Below are 22644 nucleotides of genomic sequence, written 5' to 3' on the forward strand. Positions count from 1 at the left end.
AAAGACATTCTTTGAAAATTGGGGCTTTTGTAATTTTTTTTTCACATTTTGATTATTTTTTTTTTTTCGTTTGTCCCAGTGGATGGCCCTGTGATGGGATTCCCCGATGATCTGGTGGGGATGGGCCTTAGGCCGTGGCGCCGCAGACGTCAATTGAATGAGTCACTTTGCAGGAGCTCGAGCAGTCGCACGTCACGTAAATGGCAAAGTTATATCGGTCTACAACACTGGTGGAAAAATTCATGAAAAACTTTCACAAAACAAAAATTACGGATCATCAAGACGACGATTAACGAGCGTTAAAAAAAGTAGGAAACAGTGCATCGATTTACTCCCGCTGATATCACGATATTTGTTGATCAATTGAGGTGTAATAAAAGGGTTTTTGTGCTGTCGTGGACAAGGATGGCGACTTGACCCCACGAATAATGGAACACTGTGCTCAACGGTACGTATCTTTTATCGTACCATGAACGTCGCAACATCAGATGCAATTGCAATATCGACTTTCGTCATTATTTAGATGTTTCTAGTGGTTTCACAGAGAATTTCAACGATACTTTCCAGAAATATTCGTGTTTTCGAGGTGGGGAAAGTCGATTCAGGGGGGGGGATTGTTCGTGTTTCTGTTCTGTCTCTGTTGGAGGCACGAGGGGATTCCGATTGAGAGGAGACAACTGTCGCCAGGATTTTTCATCCTCATTTCTCTTTTCTTTGTTCGGTATTTTCGAATACCACCGAATTTCACCCTCGATGGACATGAAGAACCGTTAAAATCGATTGAATAGGTTGAAAATTCATTCAAAACTTCAGGAGGACAGCGAGAGAAAATCGAGACAGAATTGATGAACATGAAAAATCGACTGAATATCGAATTTTTTTTTTCGCGGTCTTCCCCGGGGATTGAAATTCAAATTTGTTTTATATTTCAGGCCAGAGTCGAGGGGTTAAGATTTATTTTCAAAATTGTCAGGTTTTAGTTGGGATTTGCAGCCTGCGGATTGTTGGGAGATGAATTTTTCTCAGTAATAATTGAGTTGGATGAAGTAACGAGTACAGGGGGTGGGGGAAAGAGGTTAACGGGTACTAATTTTTATTTTGTGGAGTTGGCGGATTTTTCTAGTTGTAGAGGATATAGATGACGAGAGGGGAAAGGGAACACTTCAGACTTCTTTTCAAATGTTGAAACCTCATTCGATTGTTGATGAAGTGGAGTCATTTTTCTCCCTTGAAGGGTCCACTTATTTCGCTTTGTAATGAGCTCAGACTGAACTCAATTGATCAATTCTTCAAGAATCAGTACATTTCCATGTTTTTTTCCCAGTGGACAATGAATTCTTCGTTGTCAAATGTATTGCTCATTTCGTATTCATCGAGATTGTAAGGCAATATCTTTTTTTTTGGTATTCTTTTGGCTTTCTCTTTCTGGGAATTGACATATGCACCTGCGGACGAATGCTTTATGAATTCAGAATATTCGCTTTAGACTTTGAAGACTTCGTTGTTTCTCATTCCCATCCGCGTAATATTTGCTGTATTCATTTCTTTGGGTGGAGAAAATGAGCAGAAGGTAATAATGAGGGAATTAGTGGTACCGGGGCGAGTGTGGATTTTGTTTTGGAAGGTTAGGAAGTTTGGGAAAATTGAGTTTGGTGTTTCAGGGCTTAAGATTTGTTTGGGGGCTTTTATTTGTTTTTGTTATGGTGAGGGGCTGGGGTGGCAGGACCTTCGGGGAAATAAAAAAAGTTCATGTGAAAGTATTCTTCAAGTTCTCAATTAACTTTTTTTTCTCTTACTCCTCATATTTTTGATGAGATTGTTAATGAATCTGGTATTATTGCAGATTACTGAGTTGAGATTTTCTCAAAAAGGTGATTTGGTGAAAGACGAGGTGAGTAATCGAGATAATTACAGTTTTTAATGGTTTGCGGATAACGGAAACGTAGGGAGAGAAATTTGAAATGTCATTGTGATGAAGTGTTGGATTGCAGTGTATTGGAGGATAGCCAAAAACTCTCAGCGGAGGAGTTTAGTTTAGTTTTTCTTTCAGATTTGAAATTGCCCTTGAAATTTTTTTCTCACCGACATATATATTTTTTCTCTACTTATTTGCACAATTCATTCTTCAGTCATTAATCCCCGAATGATATCACTAACGTGTGGCCTGAACAAATCACCAAGAGACCTTTCCTGGGAACTTCCTCCCTAACAAAACCGTCTTGACATTTCCCCCTCTAAATCCCCCATTCCGCATAATCACCAATCTCATAATCCTCTTTATTCCTAGTTTTACTGTCTCACATTGTTACAAAACTTTGCGAATATCTTCGAAGAAAATCAATGTGAAGAAAAATCACCATCGTTTCATTTTTTTGTAAATAATTTTGAACTTCTCCGAACAAAATTGTTCACCATTGGTTGAAAAAACAAATCCTGTGAATTGTCAGATGGCAGAAGTAGACCCTGAGACGCTTCTGGAATGGCTCTCGATGGGTCAGGGGGACGAGCGGGATATGCAGCTGATTGCCCTGGAGCAGCTGTGCATGCTCCTGCTGATGTCGGACAACGTGGACCGGTGCTTTGAGATATGTCCCCCGAGAACATTTCTCCCAGCGTTGTGCAAGATATTTCTCGACGAGCACGCTCCCGACAGTGTCCTCGAGGTGACAGCCAGAGCTATTACGTATTATCTGGATGTATCAGCAGAATGCACTCGCAGGGTTGTTGCCATGGAGGGAGCAGTTAAGGCGATATGTGGACGCCTATCAGGTGCAGGTTTGGGATCAAGGGCGAGTAGAGATCTCGCTGAACAGTGCATCAAGGTCCTTGAACTTGTTTGCGCCAGAGAGGCAGGTGCTGTTTTCGAAGCAGGTGGACTGCCCTGCGCTTTGTGCTTTATCAGGGAGCATGGTGCAAGGGTTCATCGAGACACTCTGCACTCTGCCATGGCTGTTGTATCGAGATTGTGTGGAAAAGTCGAGCCCCAGGACAAGGCACTGCCTGATTGCGTCGAGGCGCTCTCTACTCTGCTCAGGCATGAGGATGCACATGTGGCTGATGGGGCTCTCAGGTGCTTTGCCTCCTTGGCTGATAGATTTTCAAGGAGAGGAACTGATCCCGCCCCTCTAGCTTCTAATGGATTAGTCTCGGAATTACTGTACAGATTATCAAACGCCGCTGGACCGGGCACCTCTGTGACAGCGACATCCAGTAATCCAAAAACTCCACCGCCCTCAAGTACATCCTCAACGATGCCAACAGCAGAGCCAAAGTCCTGTGCCTCTGTCTCAACGATAATCAGTCTTTTATCAACTCTCTGCCGAGGCTCTCCATCAATAACTCACGATCTCCTGCGTTCAGAACTCCCTGATGCCATTGAAAAAGCTCTCAAAGGAGACGAACGTTGTGCCCTGGATTCCATGAGGCTAGTTGATCTTCTGCTGGTATTATTGTTCGAGGGAAGATCTGCTCTTGGAAGGGGAACGGCTGGAGGACCCTCTGGCCCCCTTCTCACAAGACTCAGGAGATTAGACAGTGCCGGGGAAAAATCACATCGACAGTTAATTGATTGCATAAGATCGAAAGACACAGATGCCCTTATCGAGGCGATCGACTCCGGCGGGATCGAGGTGAACTTCATGGATGATGTGGGACAGACTCTGCTTAACTGGGCGTCAGCCTTTGGAACCCAGGAGATGGTGGAGTTTCTCTGTGATCGAGGGGCTGACGTGAACAAGGGCCAGAGATCTTCGAGTCTGCACTATGCCGCTTGCTTTGGTAGGCCAGCAATAGCCAAAGTACTCTTGAGGCACGGAGCTAATCCCGATCTCAGGGATGAGGATGGCAAGACACCTCTTGACAAAGCTAGGGAGAGATCGGACGAGGGTCACAGGGAAGTGGCAGCTATTCTACAGAGTCCAGGGGAGTGGATGCTGCCTCCTAACCAGGAACACAGGAAGATCGACACTGAAGTTGAGGAGCTCACTGAGCCCAAGGGGGATCCCGAGATGGCACCTGTCTACTTGAGGAGACTATTGCCTGTCTTTTGTGCTACATTTCAGAGCACGATGCTACCCAGTGTGAGAAAGGCCAGTCTCAGTCTCATCAGGAAGATGGTGCATTATATTCAGGCTGAACTATTGGTGGAAACGTGTGGTGCTGATAAAACCGCTGGCTGTGGTGCCATGCTCGTCGAGGTCATTGCCAATGTCTTGGATAATGAGGTGAGGGGGGAATTTTGTAAAGTTTGTTTTTTTTTTCCCGATTCTTGAAATTCAATCGAACAGGTTATTGCGTCATTAGAAATTTTACAAATTGATTAATTGGTGAATTATTCTGATCAATTGCTGAATTAGTTGCGGGATTGAATAGAATAGTCGAGCGCACGAGGATATTAATTAGAGATGAGTTTATTGAATCGGAACTCAATTTAATGGGACGAGAGAAGAGATACAAGACAATACGTCAAGGTGAGAGGACGGAATCGATGGGGACAATTGAAACTCGCTTCAGAAAGGAGAGGGTGGAGATATTTTATTGATGTTCTGAAATTAATCATCTCCGAAGAGATAATGTAAAATTTAGTAGTAGAAACACTAAATGTTTATTATAATGACAGAATTGCGAGGACTAGGGGGGGATTTATTATTTATGATTTAGAGAAAAGATTTAGGATTTCTTCTGCAGGAAGTTGAGATTAAGTCAACGCCACCACCGCCTCCGCCTCTCAAGTCGATCGGCCCCAAATTGCCCTGCCTTACGTCTCGCAAGAATACCAGTTCCCAGTACTACATTATCGATAAAACGGTAAAAACCGTTTTGTTATAAAACAAGTTGACCTTGCCTTTTCTTTTTTTAGTTTGATACAAAAACAAATCGATCATCCTTTTTTATTTCCCCAAGACCATCACTGCAAACATGGGGGGTGGGGGATAAAGTGAGAGATCCATTTCACAAATTAATCATTATGAATTAAATTCATGTTTCGTGTAAATGTTTAAAGGGTGGGAAGGGCTAATGATAACATGAGGGGTTTTGAGATTTAACAGACGCATGTGATTAGTTTTGAGTTAATTTGTGCTGTTGAGGAGGTGCTGGAACGACTGGTGACTCTGCCTCAACAGAAATTAATTTTCAATGTAAAAATATTGACTTTGTTATGTTTTTAATATTCTATTAATTTTTCTTTGCGACTTCGATTAAGGATAATTATTGTTGAGTCAAGGATTTTTTCGGCTGAAATTTCCCCGATTGTCAAGCCAGGAACTCCTCAAATTATAAAAAAAAAATGCTTTTATTGATTCAACAATGGATAGATTTTTTTATTGCTCAATTAATAACAAATGTGGTAAAACTTGACGGCCGGAGGTGGATCAGGTGACAATTGTCCATTAGATTTCATTAACTTTCTTAACAAATACCCTATTGAATAATGGAATAGAGAGGCGAGCTTCCGATGAGACGCGAATGTTCTTTGTTCTTTGCCCTGCCTCAGCAAAAAGTGAATAAAATTCATGAGTATATACCGACAATTTCTTTGGTTTGCTTGTGCAATGCTCATTACTTGGATAAACTTCGGGGAAATCCGAGTGGGACAGTCTCTGTACATTACTCACAATTAAAAGACATTCTCTCGATATTTGAATTGCGAATGTGAATTAAATAGCAGAGAGTATCCCCCTTGACTTTCTCCACCATAAAATAGATTTAATCGTCTTCAAATCTACCAGGAGGACGAGGATGGCCATCTGATAGTCCTGCAGATGATCCAGGACTTGATGATGAAAGGAAAAGACGAATTCCTTGAGCATTTCGCAAGGCTCGGAGTGTTCTCGAAAGTGGCTGCTCTGGCTGGCCCTCAGGAGCCAACTCCAGAGCCAGAAGCCGATTCAACTCAGTCTGGAGAGGAGCACAGGCTAGAGGATGCCAGAGAATTGCTCGTTGGGAGGGCCTATCACTGGCGAGACTGGTGCATCTGTCGAGGACGTGATTGTCTGTATGTGTGGAGCGATGCTGCAGCTCTGGAGCTCTCCAATGGGAGCAATGGATGGTTCAGATTCATTCTGGATGGAAAGTTAGCGACGATGTACTCCAGTGGAAGCCCCGAGGGTGGTACCGACACCACTGGTAAGTTATTCTGACAATTCTGGAATAAATCATTAAGAGTTCTTGATTCTTTCGCCATTAGTATTAGAAATTCCACCATTTCATTCGTTTATTTTATTCTGCAAAGGTGAAAACGAAGCTACTGTTAATTGCTGTGCACCTGAGGAAATTATTTATTGATTATTTTCTCCAAGAAGAAGTTCGTGGGGAGATAATTGCATAATAATGTGGAAATCATTTGATTTTAATGGGAGAAAGGAATTCTGGGAATAAATGATTTTTCTCGGTGCACAACTTGTTAATTACATTATCCATTCACTTGTAATTAACGATGGGCATTAGTCTAGAGAAATAACTCGTTTTTTTTTTCTTTCACTAACTGCCAACAGGAAAAGGACGAAACACTGAATCTCTCACTACTGAAGGTAGGTTCATCCACGACTCCCTTCGCTATTATCGATTGGCAGAGTTTATGGCACTGCTGCAAGGTTTAAGTCATCCACTAATTTCAATCTGAACAATTAAACCATCATTTTTAATTAATTCTCAATTACGACGTGACAACATTATCAAGTTAAACGATAAAATAACGAATCGATTTTGACAGTTTCGTTGATTATCAAATTAAATCTGTTGTCATTGATAGAGGGAAAATTATTTACTTTGACTATGGGTATTGTAGAGAATCGAGGCGAGTTCTTGGAGAAGCTGCAGCGTGCACGGAGTCAAGTAAAACCAAATTCAGTGAGTCAACCCGTTTTGTCGCGACCTGGTGCCGCTCGATTGGTCGTGGGTAACTGGGCATTGTCCTCACGGAAAGAGGGAGAATTGTGTATTCATAATAGTGATGGTCAGCAGCAGGCTACGATACTCAGGGAGGATTTGCCAGGATTTATTTTCGAGTCCAATAGAGGAACTAAACATTCATTCACCGCTGAAACTAGTTTAGGTAATGATTTACGTTTAATAATTAATTTCAAGTCCTTTAAGGGAAGTCGATAACATTTTTTCTTTAATCAAAAATTCAGGTCCAGACTTTGCAGCAGGATGGGCAGGTAAACGAGGAAAACGCCTCCGTTCAAAGATTGAAGCGATAAAGCAAAAAGTAAAAACCCAAGCTCAAGAGATATACGAGAATTACTTCAAGGCAGCTCAGGCCCAACCACGCGGTGTTGTCGCCAAATTGGCAGCGATTGTCTCCCAAGTGGACAAAGCCTGTCAGAAACAACTTTCAGGGAACCGTGAGTGGCGCTCAGTCCTGCAGACAGCTCTGGAGGAGTTGAAAGCTCTCCTCAATGAAGAAGGGCGAGTCTCAGCTTATGAATTGCATTCCAGTGGCCTGATTCAGGCCCTTCTCGCCCTCCTGGCAGGTCCATCTGCCCCTCAGACCCCATCAGTCCGTGCGACAAAACTCAGACTCCAGAGAATCGCTGTCTTCAAGACATGCTTCAGATCTAAGGACACGAACGATGGTAATTCAGCAAAAATTCTCGTCCAAAAGCTCGTCTCGGTTCTCGAATCCATCGAAAAACTTCCAGTTTATCTTTATGACACACCTGGATCTGGCTATGGGCTGCAGATTCTCACCAGGAGGCTGAGGTTTCGTCTGGAAAAGGCACCTGGTGAAAGTGCACTCATTGACAGATCTGGTAGGAGTTTGAAAATGGAACCACTTAGTACGATTCAACAGCTCGAGAATCATCTGCTGAAGATGATTGCTAAGCAGTGGCACGATCATGACAGATCGACATTTACATTCGTGAAGAAGTTGAAGGAAGGAAACAGAATGAATTTTCAGTATCAAAATGATTTCGATGAGAATGGGGTACTCTACTGGATTGGTACAAACGCAAAGTCAGCACCTGAGTGGGTAAATCCGGGGCAGTATGGGCTAGTGGTAGTGACATCGAGTGATGGGAGGAGTCTGCCTTATGGACACCTCGAAGATATTCTCAGCAGGGATCAAAATGCCCTGAATTGTCATACCAATGACGATAAGAGGGCTTGGTTCTCCATTGATCTTGGGGTGTGGCTGATACCCAGTGCCTACACTCTTAGGCATGCCAGAGGTTATGGCAGAAGTGCCCTGAGAAATTGGATGTTCCAGGTGTCGAAGGATGGAATAAATTGGACGACTTTGTATACACACGTGGATGATTGTAGTTTGAATGAGCCTGGAAGCACTGCAACGTGGACACTTGAGGCCCCTGCTGAGGAGACTCAGGGCTGGAGGCATCTCAGGCTCCAGCAGACGGGAAAAAATGCGTCTGGCCAGACGCATTATCTGTCGGTTTCTGGGCTGGAGGTGTATGGAGAAGTCACTGGTGTTTGTGAGGATTTGGGTAGAGCAGCTCGTGAAGCTGAAGCTGGGGTTAGAAAACAGAGGAGATTGATTAGAACTCAGGTGCTTCGACATTTAGTTGCTGGTGCTAGGGTGGCCAGGGGTCTTGATTGGAAGTGGAAGGATCAGGATGGTAATCCACCGGGGGAGGGATCTATCACTGGGGATTTGCACAATGGATGGATTGACGTTACCTGGGATCACGGTGGATCGAATTCATATAGAATGGGAGCTGAGGGGAAATTTGATCTGAGATTAGTGGGAACGAGTTTCGATGCTGAACCTGGTAAAAGTAAGAATGGATCTGGTATATTGACTGGGAGAAAATCGAGCTCTACGCCTAGTCTACCTGATTGCACTGATGTCAGTATGAGGGGATCAGTGGCATCGACTGATCAGGCTGCCAGTGCTGATAATCTGGCTGCTAAGCAGGCCGCTGAGTCCATTGCTGAGAGTGTATTGTCTGTGGCGAGGGCTGAGGCTGTTGTCGCTGTCACTGGGGAAGGGGGATCGAGTAATACAACCGGGGAACTCAGTGTTGTACTTCATCCTAGACCTGAGACCACTGTCAGTAGTGATTTGGCTACTATTGTTGAGAGTTTAGCTTTGAACACTGACTGCTCTGGAAATAGTAATAGTAATAGGGCATCCAGCAGCTCCAAGCCACTGTATACTACTGTTCGAGGAAATAAGGTAATGTTTTTTTTTTTGGGTTTAAAAGTTTTCAACTGTTGCTAATATTCATGTGTGAATTAATATGATGTAACTGGTGTAACTTCTAGCCGGCTAGCGGTTTGTTGAGTTTGGAGGCAGTCGAGGTGCTTGATCGTCTTCGCGAAGGTGCTGACAGACTCCGTAACAACACTAACAGTTTCTTGAGTGGAGAGTTGCTCGGTTTAGTGCCTGTTAGGATCTCAGTGTCTGGTGAGAGTGAGGATAATTCACTCAGAATCCGCCCAGTGCCAAAGCACAATCCGACAGCTCAAGATGGTACGTATTTTAATTTATATTGATTTATTAACCTTTCATTTCCTGGAGTAATTGTTCCGAGACTATTATCCTATCATTTTTAACTACTTCAAATTGATTAATATCGAAACTAGCCACTAAGGAGTGCAGTCGAGACAAGGAGGCTAGTTCATCCTCTCAGAATCCAGCTGGAGGATGTCCAGTTGTGGTAACCAATCCCATGTCCGTCTCAGTGCCCAATCTTGCGTGTTCCGATGCTAATAACACACTGGAGCCAGCAGCTGCCACCGGTTTACTAGAGACTTTTGCTGCTATGGCCCGAAGACGAACTCTAGGTTTGTTCTTAGTCCATTTCCCCAATTTTCCCTCAATCCTAGACCAAAATAAGAACAATCAAATTATATTGCTTCGTTAATCGTTCATAAATAACCCATCGACATGAATAATAATTCTAGGACCTGCTGGTGGTCAGCACATTGCGCCAAATTCAAATACAGGATCAAATCCACGTGGACCAAACTCGGTGTCGAGTCTCGTCAGGTTAGCTCTTAGTTCAAATTTTCCTGGTGGTTTGCTGAGCACTGCACAGAGTTATCCAAGTTTAACGAGCAGTGGACAGGTGGCTGGCAGTGGTGTCACTACAACCACTGGTGCTGGTCTTGGACAGGCACTGACAATGTCCCTCACAAGTACCAGCAGTGATAGTGAACAGGTGAGGATTATTTTTATTGTTTTTTTTTTGTGGTTTTGAGGGGCTAATTTAAATTTAAGTATTTGTGTGAAAATTAAAAAATCCAGAGGATGTGACTAAATTTGGCCTTCGAAACGAAATTTTTTAATGTAATGAGAAGTTGTGGCTCCAGGTGAGTCTAGAGGACTTTTTGGAATCCTGCGGAGGAGTGGCAGGCTCGAGTGTCTCTGGTGTTCGAACAGCAGGAGGTGTTCCTACACTTCTCGGGGAGCTGGAGGATGATGAGGATGGGGTGCTGGCTGAGGAGGAGGACGACAACGAAGAGAACGATCACGAAGAGGACGACGAGGAGAACGAGGAGGAGGGAGAGGGTGGTGAGGGTGATTACGAGGAAGTAATGGTCTCCAGGAATCTCCTGGCTGCCTTTATGGAGGAGGAAACTCCACAGACGTCTAAGAGACGAGCCTGGGACGATGAATTCGTTCTCAAACGACAGTTCTCTGCCCTCATTCCAGCCTTCGATCCGCGTCCAGGTAATTTTTATCTATAATTTCTAGGTTGCAGTTTCAATTTCCATTTCCATTCTCATGAACAAACATTTCTTCTCAGGTCGAACAAACATCAACCAAACGACAGACCTCGAAGTGCCACCACCAGGAAGCGATCCTCAATCGAGCACACGAGTAGGTGCCCCAACAATGCCACGTTTATCGTTGTCCCTGAAGGGTCCGGGACTCCCTGAAATTCCAGATGTAGAGTTGTCCCTCTCTGATCCCCACTCGAGTATATTCCAAGCAGTCCAGGAGCTGATGCAGCTAACAGAGTTGGGCACACGCCAGGAAAAACTCCGTAGAATCTGGGAGCCAACGTACACGATAATTTATAAAGAATCCAAGGACGAGGAGTCATCGGGTCGTGCGACCCCCATCGTTACCCTCTACTCAGGTAAACCCACTCAGAACACCAATGCCTGCACTGTGGAAGATGTCCTGCAGCTATTGCGCCACGTGTACGTGATCTCAACGTCCCGAGACGAGAAGAAATACGAGAGCCTAAACGAGGATCTGGAATCCTGCTGGGTGCACCCGGACGACTTCACCTCCAAGAAGATCACCAACAAAATAGTCCAGCAGATTCAGGATCCCTTGGCTCTGGCTGCTGGAGCCCTTCCCACCTGGTGCGAGGAATTAGCCAGAAGTTGTCCATTCTTACTCCCCTTCGAGACACGTCGTCTCTACTTCTCCTGCACTGCCTTCGGTGCATCCAGATCAATTGTTTGGCTGCAAACCCAGCGTGACGCTGTTCTGGAGCGTCAACGTGCACCAGGACTTTCACCACGACGTGACGATAGCCATGAATTTCGTGTCGGTCGTCTTAAGCACGAACGTGTGTCAGTTCCAAGAGGTGATAAACTCCTGGATTGGGCTGAGCAGGTCCTCAAAGTTCACTCCAGCCGGAAGAGCATCCTGGAGGTGGAGTTCGTTGGAGAAGAAGGCACTGGTCTCGGTCCCACCCTCGAGTTCTTTGCCCTGGTGGCAGCTGAATTGCAGAGAAAGGATTTAGGCTTGTGGCTGTGCGACGATGAGGATCCTCATCAAACAATGTCCTGTCCCTCTGACGAACACGTCAGACCCCCTGGCTACTACGTAACACGTCCTAGTGGACTCTTTCCAGCTCCCCTGCCCCAGGACTCGGAGGATTGCAACAAAGCTGTTAAATACTTCTGGTTCCTCGGTGTTTTTCTCGCCAAAGTCCTCCAGGACAATAGACTCGTTGATTTACCTCTCTCGAGGAGCTTTTTGAAGCTCATGTGTCGGGGAGATATTACGAATAATGTTAATGAGAGAATTGGACTCACTGGAGTGACACAGGAGAGTATGTCAAGCAGTATGGCAAGTAGTTTTATCTCTGAAGAGGGGGAGGAGGGCTGCAGCCTATTGGAGCCTAGTCCCTGGTGGGATGGTATTCTCGATGTTGAGGATCTAGTGATGGTTGATCCTGTTAGGGGTGAATTTATTAAGCAGGTGCACATGTTGAGTGTCAAGAGGGAGAGGACAATGAGTGAGGGGGGTGGGGAGGAGGATCCCATGAGGATCCAGCATCCGTCCGGTACTTCGGTGCCCATTGAGGAGCTCGGTTTGACCATGACGTATTCACCGGGATCGAGAGTCTTTGGACATGAGGTTGTGGAGCTTATCGAGGATGGAGGTGAAGTTGGAGTTACCATGGAAAACGCAAGGGAGTATGCAGAGATGACCGTCAAGTACTGCTTGGATGGTGGAATTGCTAGACAACTAGAAGCCTTCAGAAGTGGATTTTCAAAGGTCTTTCCCATGGAGAAACTTCATGCTTTCAGTCCGGAGGAGATCAGGGCGATGCTCTGTGGGGAGCAGAATCCAGAGTGGAGTAGGGAGGATTTGCTGAATTACACCGAACCTAAGCTGGGGTATACCAGGGAAAGGTGAGTTGTCTCGAATGAAATAAAAAATACGAATGGGAAAAAATTGACGGGAAGTTACTGCACGTTATTTTTTTTCTCTTTTAGTCCTGGCTTCCAGCGTTTTGTCAACGTTCTCCTATCCCTCACTGGAGCCGAAAGGAAAGCCTTCCTCCAGTTTGCAACAGGCTGTTCAGCCCTCCCTCCAGGTGGCCTCTGCAACCTCCACCCAAGACTGACTGTTGTGCGAAAAGTCGATGCTGGCTCTGGCGGTTATCCATCCGTCAACACCTGTGTGCATTACCTCAAATTACCAGAATACCCCACCGAGGATATCCTTAAGGAAAGACTACTGGCTGCAACACGAGAGAGAGGTTTTCACCTGAATTAAATGGCAATTATTGTAGTAAATATGAAAATTTAATTTCATTTATTCTGAGGGGATAAATGTGTCAGGAACATGATGCATTCAAATCAATGTGCGACGTAATTGTTACGGCCTTCGATGTTCAAATTATCAGAATGATCATGAGAATTTAATGATTGTAATATTGAAGTTATCGAGAACTATTTCAACGTGACTCAGTAATACAGACACTGGACAATGGCTAGTGGATAATATGGCACATCTAGATGTGAAATCTTCAAAAACCATTTTTCAAACTTGTAGTTTCATTGCGTTTTGGAAATTTTCCAGGGAATTTATGAATTTTAGTAGATGCTTGTCGAATACCATTGCGGCTCTCTCATATTTTTTTCATTGGAATGAAGCTCGAGGGCTAAATGGCGAGAGCATTTGTCTGTGTGTGTATTGCCTCGTGAATTTTTTTTGTAGGTGAATTTTCTGTTCTGTTGCATTCGGTGGAGAGTGGAGCATGTGGTGAGATTATCTGGTTAAGGGGCTTATGAGACAATTTTGTGAGAGATAAATCCATAATTATAGAGAAATTCACTGCTTTCAAAAATAAGAAAAACGATTGTTTTGTCAAAAATGTGATGTTTCCTCGGTTTGAGATAACGCACGGATTTTTCATTCATTCATGTTTCGTTAGGTAAACATAATTCTGGAACATTCAACGGGAAATTTGTTGTCTTCGGACGTAATTGTTTGATTTGTTTATTACTATTAATTATCGATAATAATTCGCTCTGCCTAAGCATGTGAGAGGAATAAATGTGGCTATTATGGTTTTTCTAGATTAGTGGAGGGATAATGGTAGCACATGCCACTAATGCTACTAATAAGGATTTTCAATTTGTTCCTTGATAATTATCAAAAATAAATTGATGAAAATGAATGAATCACACGAAATTTAGAGACTATTTGGCTAAAAAAATTGCAGAATAATCTCGATGAAAACGTTTGAATCATATATCTTTATCGCTCTGCTACGTAAATATGTATTTAAGATAATTTGGAGATGAATTTCCATAAAAAAACAAAACTCTTATTTGAATAGGCGAGTGCCTCCAACTGATGAATGAACCACAGAGACCATAAAGATAAATGAATGAAATTAAAAGTCACTGGGAATTTTTTTTTTGTCATCTGAAGGAAAAAAAAATCAATCGCTTGAACTCAATTCATCAATTTAGCTAATTTATTGATTGGATATGGAGAATAAAAAAATGAAAAAAAAAATTGAACCAAAACAGGGGGAGAATAATTATAAAGATATATATATGAGAAATAAATATTTTTTGTTCTCGATAAAAGAATAAATAAATCAATGAGACTCGTAAAGTCCACGGGCACTATGCATATTTGTACGATACGCTACTTAATGCTCACAAGAATGATTATAAATGAATTTAAATAATGAATAGATGGGGTGAGAGGGGCGATTATTAATAACAGATGAATAAAAAAAACAATTCAGTATACCTGTACTAGTGTTTAGAGGAAGTGAATATAAATGATATATAATATAAATGTGAGAGATGATTACTAACGATATCGAAGACGAAAAAAAACAACACTCATGTAATGAGGATAAATAATTAGTTAATATTAATTACTGTATTATAAATTATTATTGATTCTTGGGGGAGATGAAATAAAAATGATGAAAAAAATTATTTCGAAGGATTGAAGTGTTTCTTCATTCATTTTGGAAGTTTTTGAGGACTGGATTTTTTTCAATGAATTAAAAAAAAATATTGTCTCGAGTGGTGATACCTTGTTCCATCCTCCTATATTTATTGTAATTTTATAATGTATTGGTAGATATATTCTCTGTAATATTAGGATAACAACTCGACGAGTGCAGAGTTTGGGGCAGACGTCATCTATACACATATATCAGCTAAACATTGGGGTTGATGATGTTAACAGGTGCATATTGTTCCATTAAAACCTAGAGTCTGCATTTAGTGTCTGGTCGTGTCAGGGCGGAGGACTGGGGGCCAGTTAGTCATGGCATGAGGACTGAATGGGCTTCAGTGCGCTCTTCCTCAAGTTCTTTTGCTGTTGCATTCAATTTGCTTCTTGCAAAGTCGCTGACGGGGAGATTCTGTAATCAATTTAATATAGTATAATTATTTCTGTAAAATATGTGTAATATTTTATGTAGTTATATAATTATGATCAATAATTACCTGAACAATATTAAATTTTCCATCCTTTATGGTAACGGGGAAGGAGAAGACAATGTCCTTGGGTACTCCATAGCTGCCATCAGAGAGAACTCCCATGGAGACCCAGTGTCCAGGCTTGGTTCCCATCCACCAGTCCCTCATGTGATCACCAGCTGCTTTGGCAGCTGACATAGCTGATGACATTTTCCTGGCTGCTATGACAGCAGCCCCCCTCTTCTGGATCGTCTCCAAGAAGACTTCATTGAGCCAGGTGTCATCATTGACAGCTGCTGGCACAGGTTTCCCATTCACAGTTGCATGTGAGGCATCCGGAAACTGCGTGGAGCTGTGGTTGCCCCAGATGATGACGTTCAGAATTTTATCAACCTGAGATGATTGTAAAAAAATTTAGGTCGGTACTTCAAATTAAACGAGACGAGGTGGAAAGTTCAGATAAAAATTCTTAATGAACCTGAACACCAAGTCGAGCAGCAAGCGCAGCTTGCGCTCGATTCTGATCGAGTCTCGTCATAGCAGTGAAGTTCTCCTTGGGGATGGATGGAGCGTAGTGCGAGCAGATGAGGGCATTGGTGTTTGCTGGATTGCCAACGACGAGGACTTTCACGTCCTTGCGAGCATATTTGTCAAGGGCTTCTCCCTGGACCTTGAAGATCTTCACGTTAGCCGACAGAAGATCCTTGCGCTCCATCCCCTGTTTCCTGGGCATTGCACCCACCAAAAATGCAGCTGCTGCATCCTTGAAGGCTGCTGCAGGGTCAGCAGTCGGGAGAACCTCTGAAATTTTTGTTACAGAATACGATTTCACAAATTGAACGCATGTGAAAACTCCAGGGATTTGTACCTTTCAAGAGGGGAAGGGCTAGGTCCTCTAGCTCCATGACAACACCCTGGAGCACCTCCATCATCACTGGAATGTCGAGAAGTCGAAGATTGATGGGTTGATCAGGTCCGAAGACAGATCCAGCTGCCAATTGATACAGTAAGGAATAGGCAATCTGACCTGCTGCACCGGTCACCACTACATTGATTGGCTCCGCCTAATTAATTAATAACAAAATTGATTCCCATCGTTTGCATTATTACGTTGATCGATGCCTCTTTTTACTCAGACATCCTTCAGCTCGATTTTGTCAGTATTATTATTTTTACCAGAAAATATTGGCCATTTGACAAAATCCATTCGCGTTCACCTTGTCAATTCTAAAATGTAATCTAAGATTTTTTGCAACTTTCTATTTTCAACTACAAAACTTATTCCGTTGAATTATCTATAATTCCTGGGAAATCATATGTATTGATTAGCGATAATCAATAATAATTCAGGAGAGAATAAATATAATTATTTAATTGAGATCTTGTTATGGACATGTAGAATTAACTATTTTTAAAAATTTGATCTCAAGGTCAGGCGGAGGTTAAATTGATAACGGAGAAGATGGGCTGATACCAAGGTTTTTCCACTCCGATATAAATTCTTGAAACACGTGATTGAAGGGTGAAGGAAAAGTGGATGAACGATTGAATAACTTACCATTTTGGAAACTGCAGTTAGAGACTTATAATCTTAAATTCAGACTACCAGAAGTGACGATGTACTTGCTGAAAGAAATATGTCTCGTCAAGTCAACGTTACACGATTGCTGGGTATGGCCGACTGGAATAATTAATAAAAATGATACATCACGAGAGCTGCGAGAACTGGAATTATTATCTGCAGCTGATTAATCCAATCCTCACCGATAAGCCTTTTCAATTCAAACTAGTTCACCGCGCCAATTCAAGATGGCGGAACACGCACATAGATTCAGGAAATTTGAATTATCGAGTACCAATTCAATAATTCACAATATGAAAACGGAATAACTCCAATTTCCTGGATAATTTATACAAAATGAATATTATTTAGTATAAATAAATAAATATCCAAGATTTAACGGATTAATTGATTTCATAAATTGAGAGAAGCGAGAGGAGAGTGAACAATCGAAGTTCAATTTCTGTTATGAATAGTTGCAATATTAGTATTGGAAAAGTTTGAATTATTGGTAAATTATTCCATACAGTAATTTGGCAATTATTTTATAGTTTTCAAGTGCCGGGGAAATGATATTCACAATTTTCCGATGATTTTTATCAGTGAAGTTAATAATAAGTCCCCTAAGTGTTCCCCCTATTTACCGAGGCGGATATCAGTTGACTTGTGCTCGTCAGACTAGCCCAGTGGAATTGTAATTGCTACAGTAGTTAAGAACAGGCTAGGGTACACCGGGTATAATGGAGTTTCAATTGACATGGCATTGTTAATGGAGTTTGCAGCATGCTCTGGACAAATCAATGATGTTTATGTCGACAGATAAGGATACAGTGCCCCTGGATGTTGATGATAGTGAGTTAATGCTAATTGATCTAGTGGCGAAGTGTAACCGAATAACTGGAACAGAAATAATTTCTTTTCATCAACGACTTCTTCATTTCATGACTTCTAAAACGTTATTTCATTTTTCAAAACATAAAGCCTCCACTCTCGTTCATTAATAAACGGCGTTTATTTCTTAATTCACTAATTTACTCATTATTTATTAATATATTGATTGAATTGAATTGAAATCAACATTAAAATAATGAGATGCAATTATAATAACGTATAATTGAAGAAATAGGATAATAAAAAATATTAAAAAATCATGAAAAAATGTGAGGGAATTAGTTGTTTTGAATGTTGTGTTTATTTATTAGAAAATTATGGGGAAGTGAAATGGGGACAGTATTAAGTGGGACGTTGATGGTGGAGTTGATTAAAATAGTAATTGAAGTGCAGATGGTAATTGTAAGAGTGATTGTAACGTTGTGATAGGTGGAGAGAGCGATCCCTGTGGGAGTGAGGTCCTTCGTGTACTGGCAGAGACCGAGAGCAAATGGATCCTCTGTCTGATCACGTACAACACTGTGATTATCTACTACCTCTGTGGCTGGGTAACTTCGACCAACAGTATAGGTCAGTTTCCATTTCCTTACTCCAGAAACTTTGCCGGGGGATAATCCTCAGGGGGTATCCACCTAATCCCTCTAATCGACTCGTCCCTAATTAACTTTGGTAGTGGAGTTTAAGTCAAAGTCGAGTAAAGTAGAATTCCTAGATTTTTTCTTTCTCAAGGGCTTGATGAATTATCGAGGATTCATGAAGACTCCAGGAACTAGTCGAGAGTATGATCCTCAGGAACTATATGATGAGCCTCCATTTTATATTTAGTATTGAATTTTAAATGACCGTAATTCCCTCGGCTTCTCATGAAATTTCACTTTTTTTCTGGAGGAATTTGAACAGAGAAATTATGAATCCGTTGGAGTCTTGAGATTTTCCAATAAAAACGTCTGAACTTTATGCAGTTCACGGGGAAGTTGTGCCCAAGAAGCTGGTGGTGCCAAAAAGTTTTGCCAGCCCTCTAACGAGACCCGCCACTCCACGTCTGCCACTTTCGCACTCCACAAATATTGATAATTTGTCAACTCCAGTGGTCTCTAATTATCTGGAAAATTTCATTTTCATTTTAATCTCGAAAATCCCTGTGACAACTCGGCGACTCGTTAAATTGTAGTTTACCAATTATTCATTCTCATTTACTTTTTTATGTTCAGGGACACGGGTTTATCGGGCCGGGGCTTATCAGGAGTGTAAAACAATTTCTCTCTGCGAATTCCTTCGACTATTTGCGGGCGAACGTAAAACACTATTTTACAAAATCCTACTATCAATAATTAAACAAAGTTGCGATTGATTTTTATACAGCATTGAGCGCGTACGTAAACGCAGTATTTTTCAACGTATTTTCCCTGCTGGTGTGCCTGATATCTGTGTGGGTGTCCAGGAAGTCTCCAGCCCTGAAAAAATCCGGGAGAATCCGTGCTAAATCTCCAGGATCTTTAGGATTTCCAGATAGATCGAGTCATGTAGTTGTCGATCAGACAATGTCGTGTTTGGGACCGGAAAAGTACGAGGTTCTAGCCCTCCTGGTGTCCTCATCCCTGGTCCTCTTCGGAGGATCCCTCATGTCCATGGAGATCATCCTGAGAATCGGAGATCAGCCAACTGTACACACGTGAGTTCCACAGATTACGTCCCTCAATCCCTCCAAGTAAATCTGATTTTCCCATTGAAAAAGAAAATAATCATCACCTCACAAAAACTACAACTAATTTTTTTCCAGAGAGATGAACTATTTCTACGCTCGAAAATAACACTATCAGTATTTCTATTCCCAATAATTAATAATAAAGTCTTGATAACGGGTTTACGACGGGTCTCTAGGTCACCCCGAACAATCTCGAGGGCCTTATCAATCCAGAACAATTGCACTGATGATTTGCCTTGAATTACATACCATTACATTGAATTTTCCAATCTTCAATAGAGATCTCTCAAAGATTTGACTCTGCACATCGAGTTTAGCCATTTCCCTTTCCTCGAAAACAAACCGCGAAGAAATAGATTGAATTTAACAAAAGTTTGAATTTGTCAGTGGCAGATTGGGACTGGGGGCTCTTCTCGGTCTGGCCGCACACTTGGGAACGATTTTCGTTTATCCTGATGCTGGATTGAATCACGTGGTCTGCATGACACTGCCATGTGCACCCTTCAGGGGATCCAATCCAATTCTGGTTGCCAATATCTCCAGTGCTATCGTCCTCTGTGTTGTCCACTCTGTCATTCACGTTTGGTAATTTATTTTTTGCTCATTCTGTTGCCCATTCGTTGTTTCATCAATACTATAGCAATATTATTAATTATTTAATGAAATAATTAATTATTTCATTACTTAACTATTGTACACTGATACCCGGTTGTTTCCCACAGAAATTTTTTTATAGAATTACACTTAAAACAATCAAAAATATTTTTTAATTAACTAAATTGAAGTAAAAAATTTCTATCGATAAGATTAATAGTATTAATAGTCTCGGGGATTTTTTATTTGTATTAATCGTTGAGAACGGATTTTGTTAAGGAGGGAATAGAACTCTCTATTTTGTGCGGATTTATTGTTCTTTGAAATTACAGCGATATTATTATGTTGTGAGATAAAAATTGAGTGTTGCGGGATGTTGGGAATATATTAAGCAAGATTGTATTTTTTTGGTTCGACTTAATGAAGGGAAATGTACGTCGTTGACACAGCAGCTGCTTTCGTGGTGATTGGTCTGACCACAACGGCGATGCTACCACTTGCCTTTTACACGTTGTGTGTAATACTCCAGGTAATTTATCGTTGCGTAAATGTATGGAGGTGACGTGTATCAGTGAACCCGGAATAAAAAATTCTGAGATCCATCAATTCATGACTTTTTCCGTAAGAATAATCAATTGAATCATATCTAATTATTGAGAAAAAAACAATTCTGAAAATTGTCTCCAATTTTTATAATCTCGGATTTTCTTTTTCATTTTGTAATTTCTCGATTAATATTGTTTGTATTTTTCTGTATTACTCCAGAATCTAGAAAAGAAAAATCTGAATTTGATGAAAAGCAAATTTCTTTTCCGTGCAGAACCCAAAAAAACTGACTTTGAATTTTTACAATGAAGGGATTCTGCAGCGTTGACCCTCCGGCCTTTATAATCCCAATTTTACGGCAAATGATTCTGGATTTTCATTTCATTTTATGGTCTTCCTTTTTTAGAAAGTACCGCATCACATGACCGAGCAGCTGTGTGAGTGCCTTCGTGAGGCACTTGATATTGATGGGGTTCTGGAGTTCAGGAATGAGTGTTTTTGGATAAAATCGTTTGGAAAGCTCGTAAGTGGATTAATAAACAAGTACTTTCCACAGCAATAATCACAGGAAATATTGGCTGTAACAGGCAGGAACCCTTCAAGTTCGAGTTCGAAGGGACGCAAACGAGGAGCATGTGGTGGAAACCGTGATGAAATGTCTGTCCCGGATAGTGTCATCCCTCCAGGTGCAGGAATTTCGAGACAGCCGTATCGTCTCAGCCCCATCCGACTATCATCCAACCGAGTATTACATCGAGGAGATTCTCCAGTTGCATGACAAGAATCATGACACCTGCACACGTGAGTGGGATTCAAGGTGGAATGAAATCATCCGCAGTGACGTGAGTGTCATAAAAATCGATGATATACTAGGTTCAACCAGTGACATCCAGACGTTCGCTAGTACTCGTCGGGATAACAACGTCAAGTGCTTGAAGATCGTAAAAAATCCGATTGTCTATCAAAATCACGTTAAAGTCGTCGATTACTTGATCAGAAGTGACTCGTACAAGAGTGCCCTTATTCCTGGGGGTCAGGACGACAAGTTTCAAGTTGTTTAAAAGAAATCAAAAATTTATTGTTCCAAAAAAAATGTTTTTTTTATTCAACCACTTTCGCAACGAGCCAATTGGAATTTTTACCTCTAGGATCTCCCTTACATTCCCCATATGTTGTCTCTTCCTCGTTTCTTCTCAGATCGTCGTGAAAGTGCATTGGCATCGACAACTTCGGTATTTCCATATAGAAAATTCCACTCATGCATACTGAAATGCCTCTCGATACATTCAATTCCCTGGAAATAAGGAATCCAGGTATCAATGTAGCGGATCAGTGAATTCCTGGGAATAATTAGTCGTCGATTTGCCTCGGTTGTTGAAAATCTGGGGGCTATTCGAAAGTGATGGATAAAAATTAATGAAAAACCCGAGAGCTGAGGGGAAAAATGGTGAGCGGTGGGATTAAATGCATGCGGTGGCTTTTCTCCGATCGATTCCGATTTCACCGGGTGATTTATGTGACACTCGATGGTGACAATAACTGTTGGAAGTCGGCAGATTCCGTGGGGGCAAATGCAGAGGGTCTTTTGTGAATTGTTTTACAAATGAATGAAGAATATGATAGTGGACGGTTGGTAAAATACTTTTCGACGACTCCAAAAATACTCCCCGGTCTTGAGTGGACAGAAAAATGAAAATAAAATGAAAAAAAAAATGAAAACTATTCCTACTTAACTTCATTATACAATAATTACTATGCAATGAATTTTTGAAAATGAACTATTCATTCTATCCATTTATATATAGTAATATATAAATGAATATAATATATTAGAATATAAATAAAAATAAATGTGAAAAGCTGAATATTATTATCATAATCTAGGGGAATAAATAGGGGAATACATCTCTGCCAGATTTCCCCAATTTTTTCCTTCGAGTTTTATCGACAGAATTTGGAAATCAATTAACATCGGTATAAAATTAACAGTCCCAATAAATCCAGGATTACATGAGTCGACCAATTCTGTTTTTCCTTTATCCTCTTCATCTGGAAAAGGTGAAAACGACAAAGAAAAGCGAGGATAATTCAACCACGTTTTAACAGACTCCAGCCGCACAGTATTATAAAGCAATTGCCGTTGGGATATTGCTCCGGGGTGTTAATAAAGCTCGGGGAAAAAGAAATGAGTAAATGAAGAAAAAAGTGCATGGCAAGCAATGTCGAGAATTAA

General features: G+C 41.5%; 3 protein-coding genes across 12 annotated transcripts; 2 read left to right on the plus strand and 1 right to left on the minus strand.

Annotated features, from left to right (window-relative positions):
- The first annotated feature begins 181 nt into the window (after positions 1-181).
- Positions 182-13511, plus strand: Ufd4 (ubiquitin fusion-degradation 4-like). 9 transcript variants are annotated; one of them, XM_011316377.1, is made up of 14 exons: positions 182-448; positions 1844-1891; positions 2448-4223; positions 4687-4806; positions 5730-6126; positions 6495-6530; positions 6788-7054; positions 7134-9139; positions 9229-9436; positions 9550-9750; positions 9871-10127; positions 10267-10639; positions 10716-12567; positions 12652-13511. In XM_011316377.1, the coding sequence occupies exons 3-14, from the start codon at positions 2448-2450 to the stop codon at positions 12932-12934; spliced, it is 7776 nt and encodes a 2591-aa protein (XP_011314679.1). In that variant the 5' UTR covers positions 182-448; positions 1844-1891; the 3' UTR covers positions 12935-13511. The 9 variants fall into 9 exon arrangements, with proteins under 9 accessions (XP_011314679.1, XP_011314680.1, XP_011314686.1 ...); XM_011316378.1 differs by having other exon boundaries at positions 10279-10639; XM_011316384.1 differs by lacking the exon at positions 9550-9750.
- A 1208-nt stretch (positions 13512-14719) lies between these two features.
- On the minus strand, positions 14720-16816 carry Mdh1 (malate dehydrogenase 1). The gene is made up of 5 exons (XM_011316387.1): positions 16673-16816; positions 15983-16178; positions 15593-15915; positions 15142-15507; positions 14720-15056 (listed from the first exon to the last, which is right to left on the minus strand). The coding sequence occupies exons 1-5, from the start codon at positions 16673-16675 to the stop codon at positions 14958-14960; spliced, it is 987 nt and encodes a 328-aa protein (XP_011314689.1). The 5' UTR covers positions 16676-16816; the 3' UTR covers positions 14720-14957.
- A 523-nt stretch (positions 16817-17339) lies between these two features.
- LOC105273767 (zinc transporter 6) lies at positions 17340-21797 on the plus strand. 2 transcript variants are annotated; one of them, XM_011316389.1, is made up of 7 exons: positions 17340-17527; positions 17996-18136; positions 19067-19238; positions 19659-19856; positions 20292-20394; positions 20818-20934; positions 20999-21797. In XM_011316389.1, the coding sequence occupies exons 1-7, from the start codon at positions 17476-17478 to the stop codon at positions 21470-21472; spliced, it is 1257 nt and encodes a 418-aa protein (XP_011314691.1). In that variant the 5' UTR covers positions 17340-17475; the 3' UTR covers positions 21473-21797. The 2 variants fall into 2 exon arrangements, with proteins under 2 accessions (XP_011314691.1, XP_011314690.1); XM_011316388.1 differs by having other exon boundaries at positions 18929-19238; positions 20999-21795.
- The last annotated feature ends 847 nt before the right edge of the window (positions 21798-22644 follow it).

Source organism: Fopius arisanus, unplaced genomic scaffold, assembly GCF_000806365.1.
Source record: "Fopius arisanus strain USDA-PBARC FA_bdor unplaced genomic scaffold, ASM80636v1 scaffold00007, whole genome shotgun sequence".
Lineage (NCBI taxonomy): Eukaryota > Metazoa > Arthropoda > Insecta > Hymenoptera > Braconidae > Fopius > Fopius arisanus.

Bases quoted from the DNA above. Each gene is read 5' to 3' on its own strand.
- LOC105273767 (XM_011316388.1), top strand. From the start codon at position 17,476: ATGATGTTTATGTCGACAGATAAGGATACAGTGCCCCTGGATGTTGAT. The intron at 19,857-20,291 runs GTAATTTATTTT...GACTTAATGAAG, and splicing joins CACTCTGTCATTCACGTTTG to GGAAATGTACGTCGTTGACA. The intron at 20,395-20,817 runs GTAATTTATCGT...TTCCTTTTTTAG, and splicing joins CGTTGTGTGTAATACTCCAG to AAAGTACCGCATCACATGAC.
- Mdh1 (XM_011316387.1), bottom strand. The intron at 15,916-15,982 runs GTACAAATCCCT...CAAAAATTTCAG, and splicing joins AGCCCTTCCCCTCTTGAAAG to AGGTTCTCCCGACTGCTGAC. The intron at 15,508-15,592 runs GTTCATTAAGAA...CAATCATCTCAG, and splicing joins CTGCTCGACTTGGTGTTCAG to GTTGATAAAATTCTGAACGT.
- Ufd4 (XM_011316377.1), top strand. From the start codon at position 2,448: ATGGCAGAAGTAGACCCTGAGACGCTTCTGGAATGGCTCTCGATGGGT. The intron at 7,055-7,133 runs GTAATGATTTAC...TCAAAAATTCAG, and splicing joins CACCGCTGAAACTAGTTTAG to GTCCAGACTTTGCAGCAGGA. The intron at 10,640-10,715 runs GTAATTTTTATC...ATTTCTTCTCAG, and splicing joins AGCCTTCGATCCGCGTCCAG to GTCGAACAAACATCAACCAA.